Source organism: Balaenoptera borealis, assembly GCF_965194805.1.
Source record: "Balaenoptera borealis genome assembly, chromosome: 3".
Taxonomy (NCBI): Eukaryota; Metazoa; Chordata; class Mammalia; order Artiodactyla; family Balaenopteridae; genus Balaenoptera; species Balaenoptera borealis.
Genome location: NC_138866.1, coordinates 146,304,991 through 146,326,986, shown reverse-complemented (window position 1 = coordinate 146,326,986; position 21,996 = coordinate 146,304,991). Strand labels below are relative to the sequence as shown.

Sequence of the window (21,996 nt, the reverse complement as noted above, 5' to 3'; positions counted from 1 at the left end):
TGGGGAGTGAACTCATAGCTTTTGCCAGATTCCCAAAGGGTCTGGGGTCCACGTAGCTTATCCTGGAGCCCCTACTTACTCTGCCTCCCGCATTGCATTCAGCTGGACACACATTTGCTTTTGACACTCCCCTGGGTGACTGGCCAGTTTATGTCACAGCTGTGGATCCCCAATCTGAGTCTGCCCCTGTTCTTGTCCTGTTCTGGGTTAGATGTTCATGTGTCCATTGGCACCTTCCCATGTGGTGGCCACGTGGAGAGAGTGAGGGTCTCTCCAGCCCTGGGCCAACCCTGGGACTCAGCTATTGTTGGTGTTACTCCAAAACTTCCAAACAATTCTTCCTTCTCAACATACTGTATTAATCTGGGCAATTCAGGCTGAAATCTCACTTGGTGGCATCGTGGGTGTGATGGTGGATGGCAGTGTCCATTTGCCCCTCCTCCAGGAGGGGACACCACCAAGGTCCTTAAGGAGGCCACCTCAATACGTCCTTCCTGATCACAGACTTGAGTCTGCGGACCAGCTGGGCTTTATGTGATGTGACATCCCAATCATCCAGACACTTATTAAGCACCTAAAACACCATCATCCCAGAACTGGGGTGGCAAACGTTTTCTGAAAAGGGCCAGACAGAACACATTTTAGGCTTTGTGGGCTAAATGGTTTCTGCACAACTACTTAATCCTACCGTGATAGCTCTAAATGGCCACAGACAACATGTTACCAAATGGGTGTGGTTTTGTTCCAATCAAACTTTATTTGTGGACATTAAAATTTGAATTTTATATAATTTTCATTATATGTCACAAAATATTCTTCTTCTTTTGACTTTTCCCCTCAAGTATTTAAAAAGGTTCTTAACTCTTAGTTCATGGGCCATATAAAAACAGAGGATGGGCTGGATTTGGTCCACGGGCCAGTTTACTGACCCCTGTCCTGGAGGGTCAGTGCTGTGAGAGGCCCAGGGGTCACCCAGTGCAGCCAATCTCAAGCGGTTCTATTCTGCAGAAGTGCGTGATGGGGCTAGGAGGGCCCCTGGGAAAAAGAGCCCCCATTCTCCATCACACTTCACCTCTACCTGTATATACCACCTATGATTTCATTGGAAGGAAATGCTTTGTGGCAAAAGAGCCATAGACACACAAAAGAGCGTGGGTATCACTGGTCTGGCCCATCCCCCTTGTTTCACAAATGAGGAGAGTCAAGTCTGAGAGGAGGGAGGCTTGTCCCAGGTCCCAGGTTAAGCTAAAGGTATAGAAGACCCCCAGGCCAAGCCCTTTCCACCTACCCCCGATGCAGCCCCTGAGGGGGCGGGCACTTACCCCCTGGCAGTCGTGGCTGCCCAGGGACCTCGGTTGCACCTGGGGCTGCGGTCACCTGCACGACGAGGTCCTCGCTGGTGAAGGCTGTCGGAGCGCCCAGGCCAGATGTGGACTCCTCGGGAAAGGCCCAGGGCCGGGTAGCCTCTTCAGTCCTGTTCTCGGCCTCAGAGAAGGCGGTGGCCCCTACTTCGGGGGCAGAAGTGAAGGGCTCCTCGGGCTCCAGGGCGGTAGGGGTGATGTCAAAGACGGGTTTCACCGTGAGGATCACGCTGCCTCGGGCTTCACCTTCGGTGATGTTTCGGGGCAAAGGCAGCTCCACATCAGGCCAGGTCACCGTCTGGATGGTGATGTCCTCCTCACCACCCACCCCGAAGAAATCTTCTGGGATGTCCACAAAGTCTTCACCTGGGGCCGGGGGTTAAAGACAGGCATTATTGCTCAGCCTGGGGCTGGCTTGGGGGACATGAGTAGCAGATCGTCTCCTCCTCTGCTAAGGAAGGAAAGCACCTACTGTGTGCCTGGTACCTGGCCAGGCCCATTGCAGGGGTCCTCAACGATTTGAGTATTTATTATAGGGGTGCCCACGGTTTCCAGACTGCAAGAGAATGCTGTCACCAGAGCACAAGACTGACCAATCAGCTCACTGCTTGTAAAGCCATCTTGTTCCAACATCCCTTCCTGATTAATGCCAGCCAGTTGTCTCCTTACCTATCTTGTGAGTATCTGTTGACCATCTGATGTTATAACTAGCCAACCGGACAATGTAAATCAGCTACAAAGAGAAATGGAAAAATCTTCCCAAGGATGCAGGGGCTCATGAAGTTGATGAAGGTGCCATGAGAGAACTGCCTGCCTCAGTCATGAACAAACGGCAGAAACATGCCATTTAGTAATTAACAAAGAGAGAAACCATGAGGATGCTAGAACTTCAAACAGGGTGGTAGGAATATTGAAAGGCTAAGAGAAGTTTTGGGGGAAATCCTAATTATTTTTGCACAAGTAACCCTCTTCCTGTAAGATCAGGCTGTGGAAGTTACACATGAAATGAGCTATGCTGTTGTGCTAGCACCGGTTTTGTCATAAAATTTACTCAACTCCAAATTATTCATTGTTTTTTTTTTCCCCTTCAATAATTAGCACTTAATTGTAAGTATAACCTAGACTGTGTAAAATATAAGATAAAAACATTTTTAAAAGTTTTAGTTCAGTTTTAGTTTTAGGGCTGGGTACACTGCAGCCTCCAGTGCTTCTACCTTAGCTCCCCTAGGAACCCGTGAAAATAGGGAGTGCTAAGACAAGGGGTTCAGGTACCCAGTGGCCCTTTGGAGGGGGTAGAAACCAGCCCCCCACTCTAAGATCTCATCCTCTGGGCCCCAATTTCGGTGGCACGATCCCCCTTCCCGCCTCCAGCCCAAGCGCACCTGTGTAGCAGATGGCGTCGTAGCGGGATGAGGGGTCGGGGTATCCCGTCTGGTTGGCGTGCAGGTAGACGGTCCTCACGCCCAAGAGGTTGCCCCCGCAGTTGGGCCGGGCCTTGGAGATGGGGTAGCGCACGCTGCGGTCGGCCAGCCAGCCGGCGCTGCACATGTCCATGCCACTCTGCCAGGCCAGGTAGAGCTGGCCCGTGGTGGCCAGCCGGGCGCCCAGCCGCCGGCACTCATTGGCTGCCTCCTGGAAGGTGAACCTCTCCGGGGATGTTGCATAAAAGACCTCGCCTGCGAAAGACACAGCCGGCAGGGTGAGGAGCTCCCTCCCACGCCTGCCCCGTGTCCCCAGGGAGATCCATGTGGTTCCTCGGGGTTTGGCCTCTAACTTCTCAAAGCCCTCGTCCCACATGTCTGTATTTCAGATCCTGCCCTCCACTTCCTATGGGCTTTTAGGTGGGGTGATGTCAGTTTCCTAAAACAGGGACCAATAAAGAAGCTGCCAAAAAGACAAAGAAGTGAGGAAAGTGCAGAGCAAATGTGAGGCCCGGGAGGAAACTCCTGCCGGAAAGCATCTTCCCCCCACACTTTGCTATGGAACTTCCTGCCACCGGGACATCTCTCCTATGAGTCAAGCATTGCCCACTGGAACGATCCTTTTTTGTGTTTTTTTTTTAAACTGATTTTTTAAAAAAAATTTATTTATTTGGCTGCGCCAGGTCTTAGTTGCGGCACGTGGGATCTTTGTTAAGGCATGTGGGATCTAGTTCCCTGACCAGGGATCGAACCCACAGCTCCTGCATTGGAGTGCAGAGTCTTAACCACTGGACCACCAGGGAAGTCGCTAGAGCAATCCTTTTTACAATTCCAAATTCTGATGGGAAAAGCAGGCATCAGACTTTGACCCTAATAGCAGTGTTTCCCAAATTGGGGTCTCTAGGCCCCGAAGTGTCCATAAGGGCAATGGTGGGGGCCTGTGGGCTCTTTTTTTACTGTTTTTGAAAACCTAACAAGGTTGTGCTGCAGGGAGCGATAGGGTGGTGGACATCGCTGCCGGGGGTTGTTCTGGTTGTCTCTGCTCAGTGGCAGCTCTGGTTGGCCCTAATCAGTGTCTTTAATTAGCCCAAAGTGGGAACACAAATATTCGTTACTTAATCTACCGGCTTGGGCCCTGGGGTGAGAATGAGGAAAGGGGTCACGGTGGTGAGGAAGCTGGGGAGGTTCCCTGCCTCACAGTGGGCCAGGTTGTCAGCCCTTCTCCTGCCTGGGTGCAGCCGTGATCTTGGGGTAGGGGTGGAGGTGCAGAGTTTGCAATGCCAAAATGGGTGAATGAGTGCTGATGGGGGAAGGGGTGCCATCCACTTGCCTGGGTAACTTGCTCAGCTCTGACTGTGACCAAACTTAACTCCCTTTACAAACCAGAGAAAGACTATAGGTTCCTTCTCGCTGCCCCTGGTGCTCTCCAGAACTAGCCCATTGGGGTGGCCTGGATAGGGCTGGGGGCTGGCAGCACAAAAGCTGAGAGAGGGTGGCTGGGAGGCCAGCTCTCCTGGGAATGACATTTCTGATAGGCTCCCCCTGGAGTGGCCTGGGTGGGAGGGGGTCCTTTGTGAGGGTGACAAGGCTGAGCTGGGCTTTAATTGTGCAGTGGAGCTTGGGACAGCGATGGGCTGGTCAAGCAGCGGGGGTCCTGGCTGGGAGGAAGAGTCGCAGGTGAGAGACCAGCTATAAATATTCTTGGGCCCAGTGATGGCCCAGTTTGCACGTACCTGGGGCCACTGAGGCCCTCTCCAAAGTGGAGAGTGAGGGGGCCAGACCCTTCCTTCCTGAACTCTTCCCTCCCCCACCCACGCTGGGCATGATGAGGCTGGGAGTGGGGGAGGGGGGAGGGGCAGGGCCCGGGAGGAAGGGGGTGTTGAGGGTGTGATGTCCTGGGTTAACGCCCTGCCCAGGAGGAGGCCCCTGTGATCCTGAGGGTCAGCAGGATGAAGGGGTTGGGGAGCCGGCTCTTGGGAGGGGGGTGGGTGGCCTCACCCTCCATCTCCTCTGCGAAGCAGTACACGTCATAGGTTTCATTGGTGTCACGGATGCCGTAGGTTCTTACGCCGGGAAACTCATCCTTGTCCCCATAGCAGCCTTCCCTTGGAGTGTGGATGGGGTACCTGCCAGGAACCCAAAGTAGGGATGTGACAGTCAGGGGATGGAGGGGGCCAGGGGCCCGTGCCGTTGTATCCTCCTCCCTTGTGGGAGGAAACGGTGACTTACTGATGTGTTTGCTGAGATCTGCCTAGATCTGTGGGCTACTTGTTTCTACAGCTTTTTCCCCAGCTTTATTAAGATATATGTTTTCACCGTTACTGGTGATTAAAGGAGGATCCCTTTACTGAATATTTATTGGTACCAAACATGTTCTATCAGGAGCTTGCAAATCTTTTCTGTAAAAGGGCACATAGTAAATATTTTAGGTCTTACAGGCCATAGGATCTTCATTGTGACCTTGCCATTGTAGTGAGAATGAAGCAACCACAGACAAAATAACAGGAGTGGCTGTGTTCCCATAAAACTTTGTTTACAGAAACAAGGGGTGGGTTGGATTTGACCCATGAGCCATAGTTTGCTGACCCCTGCTCTGTACCATTCGAGTCTCACATCAACCAAATGAGGTGCTATAACGACTCTATTTTAAACTGGAAGAAACTGGGGCCCAGAGAGGTTAAGCAATTTGTTCCAGGTCACACAGCTTCCAAGTGTTAGAGTTGGGATTTGAGCCCAGCTCTTTCTGAGGCTGAGGTGTGGGCTCTTGCACTATGCTAGGCTGTTGTCTTATCTTGCTTTAAAAAAATGGCTAATGGGTTTTGTGTCCTAAGATCTTTTGCCTACCCCAAGATTACAAAGGTATTTCCCTTTGTTTTCTCCTTGTGGCTTTGTGGTTCTGGCTTTTGCATTTAGAGCTCTGATCCATCCCCAATGAATTGTCTCATCTTGCTTTTACAGGCTTGATCACACAATTGCAGTCCCTTGAAGGCAGGGCTCTGACTGTCCTGTTGTGCAACCTATTCCTCAGCAGCTGTGCTCAGGGAAAAATGCACCAAGAAGCTTAATTTACGTATGTCTTGCCTTATTAAAGACAAACTGAATGTAAAGTGGTTTACAAAAATATATAAACAACAAAGTTTTAAAAAGATGTAAGTGAAGAAATCATGGCAAAGGGAAAAATGAGTAGGAAGAATAATCATGTGTAATTTGCAGGAGAAAATGCTCATGTAGCGCAAAGTTGCTAGTGGTCACGCACTCCACCGCAGGACAGAAGACCAAGGATTTGGGACAGGTCATCGGGGCCTGACCTACAACTGGTCAAGGCATCCCTTCAGCCCCAGCTGAGGTTGGGCTCTGTGTCAGGCTGGCACCAGCTCAGTGCTGGTCAATGTTCCAGCCCATCATCCACCCTACTCCGATGGTGGCCTGGGGCTCACCTGACAGTCTGGTCTGCCAGCCAGCCGGCGTCGCACTGGTGGAAGCCGTCCTCATAGGCGGCCTGCAGCTGCTCGGGCGTGGCGATGATGGCGCTGTTCTGCAGGCAGGCCCGCTGCGCCCTGTCGAAGTCCAGGGTGTAGCGTGTGGAGATGGCTCTGTAATGGAACACGATGCCTGCAAGACACGCGACGGCAAGAGAGCAGGTCAGGCACAGCCTCCTGTCACCCAGGCCCTTGCAGAATTAGGGCAGGAGTCTAGGGAATGTAGAGACATCTGGTCGCGCCCCTAGCTGATGGGTGGCTCCTGTCTCCACATTTCCATGTGGTCCTTTTGCCTTTCCTGGAACACCTCTGGTAACGGGGAGCTCACTACCTCACAAGGCATCTTTTTGGAAACCTGTGATATTTCTGATAATCAGAAAGTTCTTTGACTTGAACTAAAATCTGCCTCCTTATAATTTTTTCTTGTCATTCCAGGACCCTATATTTGCTTTGCAGAAAGAGACACGTAGAGCTCCATGTACCCTCAGCCCAGGGGCCTCCTAGTGGGAATCCTGTTTAAGGCACAGGCAGGAGTGGACCGTCTTTGGCAGAGTCTCCCAGCAGGAAAAATCTGGTGCTGACTGAAGTCCTAGAGCCAACCAAGGACAACCATATTCCTTGGTCCATCTAGAGCAAGGGAACCAGGGAGTCCTCATCCCTTTCTTTGGCTTCTGGAACTGGAGGTGGGGGAGGGAAAAGACACCTGGGTAGAGAGTCAGGAGACTGCTCTGGCTCACTTCCAGGGAAACTTCAGGCAAGTCACTTAACCTCAGTTTGCTTGTCTGTAAAATGGGGATGATCACAAGGCAACCGAATCACAGGATTGATGGAAAGAATAGACTGTCATTTACGTGCAACTGTGGTCCTGAAGAATTTAATTCATTTAAATTCCAGAGAGAGTGATGTTACCAGCTCTGTGTTACAGGGGAAGCAACTGAAGTTAAGCAACTTGACTGAGGTGCAAACCATCAGGGGGAGGAGCCAGGATTTGAAAGCCAGACAGCCTGGCCCGAGAGAGGATGCCATTCTGGTTCTTCCTGCAGGTGAAGCAGGGCCCCTGTGGGAGGAGGCTCTCACCTTTCACCACGACCTCCAGGGTGGCCTCGCTGTCCTCGATGCCGTGTGTCACCTCGCAGCGATAGATCCCAGAGTCATTGGAGCTCAGGTTCTGGATTTCCAGGGTGGCATCGCTGGGGATGGCCGGGTAGTTGGGTAGCATGACCCTGTCTTGGTAGGCACTGTTAACCCGCACCTGCCCTTCAGTCGCCACCAGCAGCACCAGCTCCTTCTCCTTGGAAATGCAGCTCCACTTGATTCTTGGGGTGAGGGGGGCGGTGGAGGGGGCGGTGGTCACGGGGTGCATGGGGTCGATGAAGTAGCAGGGGATGGTGAGGGAGCTCCCCAGGGGGACCCGCAGCGGGGACGGTTCAGGGATGCTGACACTCAGCGAGCTGTCAGGGTCTGTGCGGGAGACACGGGGGTGGGAGACAGACCTGTTAGTGCCCAGAGAGGACCACCCAGCCTCCCTGTCAGTGCTTCTGCAAATGACAAAGTCCCACAAGTGTGCTGGTGTCTATCCTGTGCCATATGGAATTCCCTTTCCAGAGCAGCTTTCTCAAGACCTCTGGTCTCTGTGCCTCAAGACAGGAACTATGGAGCCAGAAAGGGCTGCAGAGAAGGGCAGGGGAAGCTTCAGAGGGGAGACCACCTCTCTGTTTCTCAAACTGGGGTACCCAAAGCGATGCCAAGCCATAGGATAAACAGAACCCATCTTCCTGGAGTGACAGCTTGACTCAAAAATTGGTAAACAATTATCTGGGGATAGAAAAAATTATTATAGGGAGGAAAAAAAATCCACACAACTTTTAAAGCTAAGATATAAAAATATCAAATACTTAAGGAGGCCTGCTTCAGGCTCCATCCTGACCTTGCAGAAGGATGAATCATTCTCTTCCGCTGTTGGGGGATCGGGAGCCTAGCTGGAGAAGCATCAGAGAGGACCAGACATTTAAGTCTGCAAAGGGTCAGACTGGGGTGGGGTGGGATATGATTAGACTCCACAAAAACACATGGAGAGCATTGATAGGGAAGATGCAGCGTGTCTGCCAAACCCCGTTAGAAGTCAAAGATCTTCCTGGAATTGGAAAGAAAGAGCCTTTGAAAAAATAGCACCTTTCATGGAGATTCATACATTTATTGAACCTTTTTTTCCAGGAGAACCTAGAGGTTGAAAATAAAAATGTTTCAGGTATTTGTGGGTGGCAGATACATAACAAGGCAGGGAAAGGGGAGCCAGGAATGTTTGGGGTGAACTGTCACCTTTTGATGTCCTGGCCGGTCACCACCAGGCCCTTCACAGAAACCTCCCTCTGATACTCAGCCCTAGCACATGACACAGTGTGGTTTTAGTGGTGGTGGCTCTCTGGGGACAGCTGGAAGTGACAGCAGCGCCTGGCTCTAAAGTTTTTAAAGCTCTTAACTAACCCTCGTGAGCTGCGTGGCCTGTGTGGGCAAACCACCCCAGGTTACAGACAGGGGTGGATATTTGTTGGTCCCAGAGCAAGAGTGCAGATGGAGACCCATGGACCATAGGTCTAAATATTTAAAAGCTATAAATCAAGCCAACAGATTGTTCAGTAAAACATGTTCTATCTTCTTATTTGACAGTGATACTTTTCAAAATGAAAAGCCAGATTCAAATTTAGAATTCTTGGATTCCTTAGAGTTTTGCATTGAGATGTGTTGGCCAAGCTGGAGGAGGGGAAATCAGGGCCCCTTCTCTTCCCACCACAGCTCTGCACTTTGAGGGGTCTGTGTGTACCCCAGCCCTCACATCCCAGCTCTGTCTACACTCAAACAGCCACCCCTTCCCCTCTCAGACTGGAGGCGTGGTTCCTCCATGGGAGGATGGACCCAGAGGAGCTAACCGTGCAGCCCTGGAAGTGACTTGGGTCCAGCTGGGCAGGGAATTCTGGGCGTTCTGGGTACCCAGAGGGAGCATAGATCTGAGCGGACACATCTCACTGGCCCTACAGATTCCTCATTCTTTAGGGAGCTTTGGGGCTGGAGGAGGGTAAGAGGGGCCTCTAGAGTGATGGCCCAGAGTAAGCACCAGGGCCAGCAGGCCTAGGTTCGGTTCCCCCATCCCCAGAGTCCAGTCCCCAGTGCCTGCTGGGTAGACGAGACATGAGTGGGAATGTCCTCACCTGAAACTTCTACTGAGATGGCTGCCGCGATGACTCTCAGAGTCACAAACATGAAGAGTAAAGTGGTCATAGTTCACCTGGAAGAGAGGAGTTATTCGGAGGTTCAGATACAGCGAGGTTGAGGGTCATGTGTCACATGACAAGTGTGATAAACTCCTGGCCTGTGTATCTGAAATTGCATCAGGATAAGGAGGCTATACTGTATAAGCACAGGGAACTCTGTCGGTACTCTGTAATGACCTATATGGGAAAAGAATCTAAAAAAAGAGTGGATATATGTATACGTATAACTGATTCACTTTGCTGTACAGCAGAAACTAACGCAACATTGTAAATCAACTATACTCCAATAAAAGTGAAAAAAAAAAAAAAACGGTAAGGAAGCTGCATGTGACTCGAGAGATATCTTCTCCAAGAATCCCCTCCTCACAAAACCTTCACGGATTTCTCAGTTTAATTACTGGTATGAGGTTGGAAACCTCCTCCTACCTTTTCTAGGGAACCTCTCATCTTCTGACCAACAAAGGCTCATCCTAAAGGATCCCTGCAATGGTTGATTTTATGTCAACTTGACTGGGCTCAAATATTTGGTCAAACGTTATTCTGGGTGGGTCTATGAGGGTGTTTTGGGATGAGATTAACATTTTTTTTTAAGATTTTTTTTTTTTGATGTGGACCATTTTTTAGTCTTTACTGAATTTGTTACAATATTGCTTCTGCTTTTTATGTTTTGGTTTTTTGGCTGTGAGGCATGTGGGATCTTAGCTCCCCGACCGGGGATCAAACCCACACCCCCTGCATTGGAAGGCGAAGTCTTAAGCACTGGACTGTGAGGGAAGTCCCAAGGATGAGATTAACTTTTAAATTGGCAGACTGAGTAGAGCAGATTGCCCGGCTAATGGGGGTGAGCCTCGCCCAATCAGTTGAAGGCCTGAGTCAAACAAAACGGCTGAACCTCCCCCGAATAAGAGATAATTTCTCCTGCCTGATGACCTTCAAACTGCCTTCAGACTCGAACTGAACCATTGGTTCTTCCTGGGTCTCAAGGCTTCAGACTCAGGCTGGAACAACACCCTGGCTCTGCTGGGTCTCTAGCTTGCCAAAAACCTCAGTAATCATGTGAGCCAATTCCTTAGAATAAATCTCTTTCTATATGTATACACACATCCAAATGGTTCTATCTCTCTGGAGAACCCTAACTAACACAATTCCCCAGGCCCAGAAAAGTGACATGAGTTACCCAACCTCCCTGATGAAATCTGGACCTGTCACCAATTTCAAATTCAGGAATCTTGTGCGTTTTAGGATGGAGTATGCTCCAAGATTTGGGGCACAATTCAGGGGCCTGGTTCAAGTCAGGGGAAGGACGCTCACCCAGAGAGCTCTGTGGGATGGACAGATTAATAATTTAGGAGAGAAATGAGAGCCCAGGATCCCTGGACCCCTCCCGCTGGCCCAAACAATGACTTCATGTGAATTAGAGAAACAAACTTTCCTTATTGCCATCTGCTGGAAAACTGTCACGCTAAGTACACTAATCTTTGAAGGGCATCCTTGCATTACTGGGACCCTGACTCCAAGTGGGCCAGTGCAGGTAGACCCCAAGAAGACCCATCTGAATTTGCAAGAGATCAACCAGAGCAGTGGTTCTCAACTTTGGCTGCACGTTGAGATCACCTGGGCTTCAGCCTGGTCCTCAGACGTTTTAAAAGCTCCCCAGAAGGTTCTAACGTGCAGCCAGGATGTGGCACTGCCGGCTAGAGGGTGTGCAGTCACACTGCCGACACCTGTGACTTGCACCCCATGACACGTGCCCGAGGATGTTTACTGAGCTGTTCTGTTGGATGGACCTGCACTGGCGCCTTCCCTGCCCTCCTCTCAGTCTGTGAGCGTTTAGTCTTGGTTTAATGAGTGTTTTCATGCTCCGCCGGAAGGAGGGAGGAAGCCTGGAACTAAAGACAAGAAGGGAGCTTTCAGAGGCTGAGAGTAATGCCCAACTGAAGCTGCGGCCAGTGTCCCTGACCTTGACTCTGTCAGCGTCTGATGGCCCAGCAGGCGTCGCTATTGGCTCAGTCACCATCAGCTGGGGCTGGATGGATGTGAGGATGAGGGCATCCCGTGGTCCCCATCTCTGGAATCTGTGCGGGAGGGGCGGGCAGGGCCCAGGACCCTGGGGACCCTCTTGGGTGACCCCAGTCTGTCGTTTGAGTGATCTTTCCACTGCTATCCTTCATTCATTCCACATACATTGGGCACCTGAGGGATGAAGGGCCGTCTGTTTGGGTGCTGCTGGGGGCCCAGAGATGGAGCCATGAGGCAGAAAATAAGTAGGAAGTCTGGGAAATCCCAAAGGCTTAAGAAGCAGCCCCTTGCTTCTCCTTAGGGATTTTTCTCCTTAGAGGCTGTCTTCAAAAAGAAAAATCTCTGGGGCTCCAGGTTCTGGCTCTCTCAGGTCCAGTGTGATCCGTCATGGCCAAGAAATATTCCCCCGGAGGCTAAAACGGTCAGGTGTCTCCTCCACTGTGAGGAGGGGGCTAGACTTGCGGGCCCCCCTCTTCCCAGAGCCTCAGGGAAACCGTGTCCAGACACAAGGCCGCCTGTTCTTCTTCCCTCAGAACACCCTTCACGGGGAAGTTCTGTGTATGTTTTCAGAGTTGTGCTTCTTTCCTCACTCTCTGAACAAGCCTGACATTGTCCGGGAGGCAATGGTTCTCTGTGGGGCTTGGGCCTGCTCTGTTTTTCTCCCTGGCCTCAGCCAGGAATGAAAAGGGCAGGGAGTGGGCATGGGGGAGGCGGGGTGTGGGCAGAGAAACTAATTTTATTTCTTCTTCTTTTTTTTAAGACAAACTTTGGGATAGAAATATCGCAATAAATATGCTCTTGTATTTGCGTGTGTTTTCTGAGCTGTAAAGAAAATAGGGAGAAATTCCATTCTGTCTGGGTTCCAAGTGTCTCCAGGACTCACTGAGCCTTTATGTGAGGAGATGGACTTTGCCAGTCCTGTCAACAGGGAGGCCTTTCTCCATGGGAGGCAGAGTTAGGTGTGGTGAGGGGATTGGGTAGCTGGGACTGAGGAAGGGGGAAGGGGGCGTCTGAAATGGAGGGAAAGAGGAGCCTGGAGGGTGGGAAGTGGACGCTGGGTGAAGGCCGGGGTGTGTGAGTGGAGCTTCTGTGGGATCCGTGTGTGTGAGGTTGGGTTCATCATCAAGGAATCGGCGTTTTTAGGAGAGAATTATTAGGAGGCTTGATGGGAGAATGTAAGCTTGCTAGTGCTTTGAACCTGAGCTGAGGCTGCGTGTGTGTGTGTGTGTGTGTGTGTGTGTGTGTGTGAGAGAGAGAGAGAGAGAGAGAGACCCATAGCTGAACACAGGAAAACACTCCACCTCCCCATCAGCTAGACTCTGTCCCATGGTTGCCAATCCCGCTGGGCCTTTGACCTTTATTCCATCAGATTATGGGATTGAATGGGCAGCTTGCCTGCTTGCCCTGAATTCCTATTCCAGCAACGTGCAGTGGAGACCCCCAGACCTGGGTCCCAGTCCTGGCTCGGCCACCTCCTGCTTTAATGAAACAGGACCCACCTCCACTGCTGTTTCAGAGACCGAGTAGGATAATGTGCCAGGCAGGCCCCGCTTCTGGAGCGCGGGGGCTGCGTCTCTGGCTTGGTACCCAGCCCAGGGTCTGGCACTCAGCAGGCATCCATCAGCGCCACTCTCCTCCCACCTCCCTGGTGTCAGGCCTGGGTGAGCCCCTCAGAACGTGGGGACTGGAGAGAGTTTAGCGGTTACAGGGAGGCTTCTTGCCCTGGGATGAGGGTTGGACTAGATGACTTTCCATAAAGAATAAAACTGCGTTTGTTTCAAAAAACAACATCACCACCCTACCAAACATTTGGAAAATAAGGAACTAGAGAAAATAAATCACCATAATCCTCAATCCTAATCCAACCATTATTCGTGTTTTGATAGTTTTCCTTCTGGTCTTTTTCCTTAGGCATCTACTTGCGTTTCATGGAGTTGTAATCTTTTTGCATCCTGTTTACTTCTTCCACATAGCACGGTGGACCAAATGACTGCTTTTGGTTCCTTCAGAACTGATGGCTTTGGGGTTTTACAATCATGACCTCACTGCCGGAAATCCTTTCTATGTGGCCGGGACAGGTGGTCTTCAGCCTCTACTCAAACAGGAAGTGCTCATTCCTTCACGGGGTGACCCACCCATGGCCGCACAGCTCCAGTTGTGCTCAGTATATTTCAAGACGGAGTCAAGGTGACCCACCCCTATTACAATTTCCACCCATGAGTTCTACCCTCAGGGACCACACTAAACAAGCCCACTCCTCTTTTATGGGACTCATGCCAGATCCTCAGGGGTCTAATCTGCTCTCCCATCTGCTGTTCTCCTATGGAGACATTCCTAGTTCCTTCAAATGTTCCTCATGTGGCTTCTCCTCCCTCCCTGGAGCCACAGAAGGTCAAAGCTGGGATAGACTTTAGTGAACATCAAGTCCAACTCTTCCATTTTACAGGTGAAGAGACTGAGGCCCAAGGAGGTAAGTGATTTGCTCAAGGCCACACAGTAAGCTGGAGATGGAGCCAGGACCAGCATTCTGGTCCCGAGTTCTCAGGACTGGCTGTCTTAATGCCAGGTTTGTGAGCTCCACAAGGCAGTGACCATGTCTGCTTGTTCCTCACTGTCTGCCTGACCCCCAGCAGAGTATCCAGCGGAAAGAGAGGGCAATTAGGAAATATCTACTGAATGAATTAATGAATGAATGAACAAATGGAAGCCCAAGCACCTTAGAAGTCACCTCCTTCAACCCCAGGCCTCTGAGGGAGGAGGGTTGGGCTGGAGGCCCACATTTGTTGAGCACCCATGAGGGGCACAGCCCTTTGAGGTAGACCATTTTGCAGTCAATGAATCTCAGCTAGAGACATATATTGCTTGCTTGTGATGCGCACAGCAGTAATGATTAATGCTAGTGCATCAGTACAGTGTGTGACTTTGGAAAGGTCATAGTCCGGGTGCAGCCCAGGAGTGTGACCCCCTCAGGGTCTTCCCTTCCCAGGGCTCCAGCGAGAGCCAGTGCTTGAAATTGGTCACGATGGGAGTATTACACCATGGAAATCAGGAAACACTACAAACAAGGGCTTTTCTTTTTTTTCTTTCCTTTTTTGAGAGTAGGCTTACCAGCACACTACTGGAAGTTACTAATACTAAATAAAGAAGGCGGCCGGCGGAAGGGTAATGAGCACTTCTCCTTTTCTAATGAAGCCTTATTCTTCCTTCATTTTGCTGTCCTGCATGAGTTCTGAAGCTGACCCTGAAACCAAGGCCAGTTTGCCAGCCTGAGGGCAGGGTGGGGTCACAGTCATCTCCATGTCATATTCCCAGGCCCAGCCTGATAGCCACATTAGTGTGGACTCAGCAAATGTTTGCTGGTTAAGTGAATGCATTCACTCCCCCTTCCCTGACCCTGCAGGGACCCTGTGTCCTCCATGAAGCCTCATCAGGCCCTGCCCCTCAGTTCTGCTCTCCCAACTGTGACTGCCTGTACAGCCACTTTGGCACTTATTTTTCTCTGTTGTTTTACATATGTTAGCTTGGCCTCATCATGCAGACTGTGACCTCCTTAAAGTTAAAATCAAGCCTTAAGTGAAAAAAAAAAAGTCCTCCTGTGTTAATTCCCACAGTGCGGGTCAGGTGGGGAGTGGGTTGGGGGTCAGGAACAGCAAAAAATGGTATTTGACACCTACTTGTTAAACGAATGGGTGGATGCTGGAATTTAGTAGACTGGCTGACCAGTAAAATTTGCCAGTACCCAAGGGGCTCTGTGTCTGTGACTTAAGTCCTGAGGAGGGATTCAAGAGGACCAAGGTCAGCCATTCCCCTAGCCACCAGCCTCCGGCACATCATTTATTTGCAGGCTAACTTCCCAGTGGTGCCTCTTCTCTTACCACTCATGGATCCATGCATACAAGTGGTGGCATATGCACTTGAGATTGGAGTTTTAAACCCAGCATAGGGGAAGTGGTAGGGATCCCACACCAAGGACACATCTGGCCAGAGTGACCCCAACTGCAGCTGCTAATTTTCCACATATTCTAAATAGACATGGTGGGGGGCGGTGTGCAAAAGGGGAGCCAGGAAACTGATTCCAGGAGAACATATGCAAGCCCTCAGTTTTCCTAACTGCAAACTGGAATCAGAATGCAAGCTTCATCCCAGGAACACTGTGAAGGTAATTTTCATGGATGCTAATACTGTTTTTATATTTCCTCCTCTTTCTCTTCTCTCCCTTTTCCGTATTCTCTCTCCATCTATATCTTTTTCTATATAGTTGATTTCCTTATTCCTATTGTGTTACTTGCTTGGTCATTACCAAAGCATAGTAAATTCTGCAAATGTTTTCCTGCTTTCTTGGCAATTCAGTGGGTCCTCTGAAAAAGACTGCTGGCAGTGGGTGGGGGGCTGTAGATCGATCTTTCAAGCCCATAGTTTTGTCTAGGATTGGCCTCAAGTAGCACTGTGCTTAGACAGAAGGGCACAATGAGGTGGGGAGGAAGGGTTTTCCTCTGAGTTGCTTATAACCTAGCGGATGGAGACAAACCTATACCCAGAGATAGCAGACATCAGTGAGTGGGCGCTGGATCCTAACCTTGACCCTGCCTCCGAGCATCAGTTTTTCCATCTTTGACACGGGGCAGAGTGGGAGAATTGTCCCTGGAGTTCTCTGAGATTCTAAATGCCAGCTCCACACAGTGCAGAAGAGAGACTCATTTGATACGGGGTCAGAGTGAGTCACATCTCACAGTCACATCACAGTCTTCCCCATGATTAAGAACCAGCTCATCCGTCACTTGCCCCTGCACCAAGATCAGCATTATCTGGGAAGGTCCGAGCCCACTTGGAAAGATGTCCCTTGTGCCCTCAATGTGCTGCGGAAGAAGTGAGGGGCAGCAGGATGCAAAGAGGGGAGCTGTGAGGCTGTGGAGGTCCTGCCTAAGTCTCAGAGGAATTAGGGGAGGCTCTAAGGGGAGGAGCAAGGCTCAAGTGGTGGAACTGGGAGAAAAAATAAAGAAATCAAGAAATGATACAGGTCCAGATGTTGTCATACCTGGTATCTCTGCTAATGTGGCCATGGGCTTATCTCCCAGCAGTGCCCTTGGCTTGGGTCTGGCCCCTGCACTTTCCCATCCTTCCTTTTGCTCACACAGTTTGTTCTTTCCAGAAGACTCTACATCTGTAGAACAGCTCTACATCTGACCTAATCATAGCCTTCTCTGAATGCAGTGCAAATACTACCTCCTGGGAACTTCCAGGTACCCTGGCCTGAAACCATCTCCTTTCTGCCCATGTTCTTGTCATTCCTTGTTGTTACCACCAATTAATTAATGAATACATCCCAGCTTGTGACTTCTTTCCCACCGCTGGTTTAAACTACCAGGCCAAGCACTTATGCGGGTGTGTGGGTGGGTGGATGGCTGGGTGGAATGGCGTGGGTGGGGGGCAGGGCTGTGTAGTGAGAGGAAGATGGTTTTGGAGTCACATAGATGCTGTTAAATTGCAGTCCTGATACTTATATGTGAACATAAAACCTTGGCCCAATTATTTAACCTCTTGAAGGATCGATTTCCTTACTTCTAAAGTGCTGATCAAATAGGATCCATCACATAGGGCTTTCGTGGGGATTAAATGAGAGACAACTGTGTGGCTCTCAGTAAATTTTGTCTCCTTTCCTAAGTCTTGTCCAACTGAACCCTCCCTCATTGAGGAGGGAGAAGAGAACAGCTGCATCGTGTACACCCATCACGGCATTCAGTCTAGTGTAGACGCACTGAGCACCCGCCGTGGTGGCCGAGGACAGGGCTCTGCACATAGTAGCTCCACAACCAACACGTGCTGACTTGATAAGAAGTTACACCCAAATACAGTTTATGCCTCGATCTAATTTAAATGATGCCCCATGCGGATGGTCTTTTGATCTTCAACGATAACAAACCATGGGACCCCCTCCCCCACCAACTTGGTTAACCTAGGCTCATTCCTGCATTTGCCCCAAGCCTGGGCACAGGATGTGGGTTCAAGTAAAATTCTGGACTGTAAGATCCTAATGCTGCTGGTGTCGCCTGCAGTGACACAAGACCTGTCACTTTCAGAGCTTCTCCATGTTCACTGACTGAGGGCAGCCCTCCCCGTTCCACCCTTAGGCAACGGTGAGTATCTTACAGTCAGAATCAGCTTATACAGTGGTTTCAGGGACCCTCTGAAGACTACCTTTATGAAGGGTCTACTACGTGCCAGGAACTGTACTCTGATCATAATGGTACATAATGCCATGCTTAAAAAAACCTTTCAAAGATTGGTTTTGTTATCCTCACTTTACAGATTGTGAGATGACTGCTCAGAGAGGTTAAGCAACTTGCCAAAAGTCACACAGACAGTAAGTGGCTGAACTTGGCTTGGAACCCAGGTCTTATGGCTATAAATTCCATGTTTCTTCTCAACATTCCCAGCCCCTCTACATTCATTAGTTTTACTCATTCATTCCACTCTTCAGTCAATAAACATATTTAACTTAAGGGGAAGATAGGGGATGTTCTCATTGAATTTCAGATCCAGAGGGTTTTAGGGATTGGTAGAGGGTAAAATGAATCGCTAATTAGTTCATCAGAGGGAAATCCACATTTACTCCAGCTCTGCCCAGGACTACAGAGCACCTGGAATATGGGCAGGGCTGGGGGGATCTTGACAAAGATTAACACAGGGTCCAGTCTGGAGGAGGTGAATTCCCAAGTAAGAGTCCTGACCCACTCTTGGACCTTCCATCAGCAGGGAGGTCCCTGGCCAGAGCTCTGAGTCCTGTCTTTCCCTGCGTGCCTAGAAGTCCAATGGAGGAATGGCCCCTGCAGCCCAACATGGCGGCTCTTCCCCAAAGTCCTTCAGGCAAATTGCCTGAGGGGTCCAAAAAAGATGGCCACTGCACAAATCCAATTCTGCTCTACTGGGCTGCAGGCAGTCTGTGTTAACTTCCTTCCAGGGGTCTTCAGGGCTGGTTTTTAAAAGAGCTCCAATCAAGTCATTCTTGATGGAATGGGCCATGTCTCAGCCAGTGTCTGCAAAGGCATGAACATCACTTACTCATGAATAATTGGCCTCCTATCAGCCAACTCACCAGAAAAGTCAGTAGAGCCCCCGCTTCGGCTGGGTGTTCTGGACCTTTCTAATGTCCCACCCTGCCACGTGAGGACTCTTGCCTCCACCGGCTAGAAGAACTGGCCAACTCCTTGCAGGGAGAGGTGAGTCAAGGGAAGGAAGCCCTTACTGAATTTCAGCTTCAGACATCAGCTATTTCTGCCAACGTCAATCTGTGGCCAAACTCACTGTCCTTACCAGGGGCCAGGAGGATGCTGGTCCCACAACAAAAAGAGCACTGGCCTTGGTTTGCTGAAGGTCTATGTAGGTTTGAAGGTAAAGGCCCTCCCTGCGGAGGTGGGTGATGGGAACAATGGGAAACTGGAAGGAGTAGACCCTGGTTCAGGGCACAGAGCACATAAAAGACTTCAGAAAACATCAATTTCTCCTCTCTCTGGCCTTTCTGTCGTGATTCCCTTCACCCACCAATAAAGGTCCTTGCTAGTAATAGCTGTTTGACCTGGATCTATTGTGACAAGAGATATTCTGTTCTTCATCTTCTCTCTGGGGTCCACTTTGAACCCCATGCAATTTCCTCAAATGGCCTCTTCTCAGTTTCCAGGGAGACAATATGGTTTGGGAGAAGGTGGGTACCTTAAAAATACAACCTGAATTCGTACCGTTGACTCATCACTTGCTATCTGGGTGAGCTCAGGGAAGTTTCTTGGCAGCTCTGGCCAGAATATCCATGAATGAGGCCTCTGGAAATGGCTAATTTCCAGTTAGGAGGAGAGGCAGGGAATGATGATTCCCACGACAAATTGCTCTAAACTTCTAATTTCCTTTAAATCATCAAACAGAAGTCTTTATGTCCCCTGAGTAGTCTGATCCTGTTGGGTGGGGTGGCAGGAAGAGATGGAGGAAGGGAGCTTGTATCACACTGGAATCTTGAATGAGTCAGGGATACTGAGCTCAGGTCAGGAGGGACAGCTAAAGCAAAAGGGATCTTGGCCTATATGTCATGGCAGAACAGGACGAATGTCCTTGGAATGAAGTCCAGCCCGTGCCCATGGCCTGTAAGTTCCTACATGATATGCCCTCACTCCTGCTCACACCTCATCCTACCTCTATTCCCAGCCACATTCTAGTTGTTTCTTGAACATAAAAATGTGTTTCCCTCTAAGGGCTTTTGTACCTGCTCTTCCTTCTTCCTGGTACACTTTTCTGGATCTTTCCCTAGTTGGCCACTTTTCATCATTTCAGCCTCAGTTCAAAGGTCCCTTCCCTGGCCACCCTGTTCCCTCACCCCTACCCAGTGCCTCCCTATCATGTCACCCTATTATTGTTTATTTATATCATTATCATTATTAGAAATTATTGCCATGTACTGTTTGTTTGTTTATTGTCTGTTTCCCCTCCTAGAATATACACTCCATGAGGGCAGGGACTTTTGTCTGCTTCGCTTACTACTCTACAACACTTCAGGTGCCTGGAACAGTGCCTGTCACATAGCAGGTGTTCAACAAATATTTGCTGAATAAATGAATGAATGGTGCTTCATGAATGGGCAATGTTCTTTCTGGATTAAGTTCGGAAATGGAAGGAGTGTTAAGCTTAAGACTGATCATAACTGTTGCAAGTGATTTCAAAGCATTCTTGCCTCCGCAGTCCTGGAATATGTTAGAAGCTCTAGAAGGAAGGGTAACTCCAAATGCGGCTAACAGGGTAGCCTAGAGCATGACATGGCCTCTGGAAAGATTCATCCACCCCCCCTCTCCTGTTAAGAGAGGACCAGGAGTGGTCAGGATAGGCCCAGGGACCACCAAGCAGGGAGTGGTGGGTGACCCAGGAGATAGCATCCAGGGACAAAACAGAACTCAGAGTCATGCTGGCAGCCTGATGAAGGCTGCTTTTCTAAGGTGCTGGGAGTGGGCCAAGTCCAGAGCTGGGAAGGAAGGCCAGCCCTGATGGAACTTCCTAGGGTGGGAAGGAAGCAGCCAAACCTGGCCCCGAAGCCTATGACTGGACCAGGGTGGGCACCAGAGGGAAGAATTCAGCTCAACACCACCAACCTTTCCCCATTATTCCCACCTCTCCCCACTCCCAATTGCAATTTCCTTGTAAAACCAGTTTAAAGTAGAGAGTGGTACATGGCAAGATTAATGGCTCCTGATTCACTCACCCGGGGACACTGAGCTTTGCCCTGCTCTCTTTATGGAAAAAAACCTGGTACTTGGGACATGCCCCTTCCTGTTCTCAGCCTTCCATTCCAGCCCGGGCACTTTGGAGGTTTTCTCTGCATTAATTTCAGACGTTGGGTAAATATCAGACCTGGGAGTTTGGAAAAGAGTATCCTTCAGCCCAAACTTTCCATCAGGCACAAGCACCTTTCCTGGGGCAGGAATCTTGGGCCAAGAACTGAGTTCCCTCAACTTGGCGCTGACCACCAACCTGGCAGGACAGAGTGCTCCTTCCTGAAGGAGTTTGGGAAGGGGCTAGGGGACCCAGCATGACCCCTTGGTGACCTCTCTGGGTGGAAACTGAGCCCAGGTTTCAAAAATGATCTTCAGTAAAGGTTTCTAGAAGCCGAGGGTCCTTGCCAGAAAGGGCCACCAGGCATTTGGGGTTACAGCCAAATTCCTGAACAAAGCAGAGGGCCGGGTGCCTGGGATGCAGCTGAAAGGAAACAAGGGGCAACTAGCCCAACCCCTTAAACTCTAGGGGCAGATGCATGTTCTTGGAGTTTAGTCCTGGGGTCTAGTCATTTGGAATCAAACCTCATTCTTTTGACTCTAGTTTGCATGCCCTGCTTCCAGGACTGAGAAGACTTCATAGAGAACATCCACTTAGCTCCTTTTGGGTCACGCTTCTCTTTGAGAGCCAATGGGAGCTGTGGACCCGGCTCCCAGAAGGTAATCTCTAAGCCCTTATTTAGCTGGGGGCCTTGGGCCATGCTGGATAGTCTATGCTAACAGTGTGATTTACGGTGGGGGTCTTGGGTCATGTGATATCAACTTGACCTCTGGAGGGGCTGGAGACTAAGGTCAGCCATGTGGGTGGTCAGCCATGTCTATATGACCAACCTCCAGTGAAAACCCTGGACAGCCAGGCTCAAGTGATCTTTCCTGGCTGGCAACACTCTGTGCATGCTGTAACCCATCGTTGCTGGGAGAAGTAAGCGTTGTCCACATAACGCCCTGGGCGAGCACATCTGGATGCTCATGCCCGGTCTCTCTGGGACCCTGTCCTGCGTGCCTCTTCCCTTTGCTGATTTTGATCTGTATTCGTCTGCTGTAATAAACCGTAACTTGTGAGCATAGCAGCTTTGCTGAGTTCTTTGAGTCCTTCTAGTGAATTACTGGACCAGGAGGAGGTCTTGGAGACCTCCTGAAAC

The 21,996-nt window shown here is 50.1% G+C and overlaps 1 protein-coding gene across 2 annotated transcripts in view; it reads right to left on the bottom strand.

Annotated features, from left to right (window-relative positions):
- The window catches only part of ACAN (aggrecan), a 63,029-nt gene that overhangs the window by 25,924 nt on the left and 15,109 nt on the right, over positions 1-21,996 (bottom strand). For both annotated transcript variants that reach the window (XM_082384301.1, XM_082384302.1), the window contains exons 2-7: positions 9,468-9,544; positions 7,339-7,722; positions 6,220-6,394; positions 4,781-4,908; positions 2,744-3,037; positions 1,323-1,727 (exon numbers count right to left, since the gene is read on the bottom strand). In XM_082384301.1, coding sequence (XP_082240427.1) covers positions 1,323-1,727; positions 2,744-3,037; positions 4,781-4,908; positions 6,220-6,394; positions 7,339-7,722; positions 9,468-9,537 — 1,456 coding nt within the window. In that variant the 5' untranslated portion in view covers positions 9,538-9,544. The remainder of the gene's footprint in view (positions 1-1,322; positions 1,728-2,743; positions 3,038-4,780; positions 4,909-6,219; positions 6,395-7,338; positions 7,723-9,467; positions 9,545-21,996) is intronic.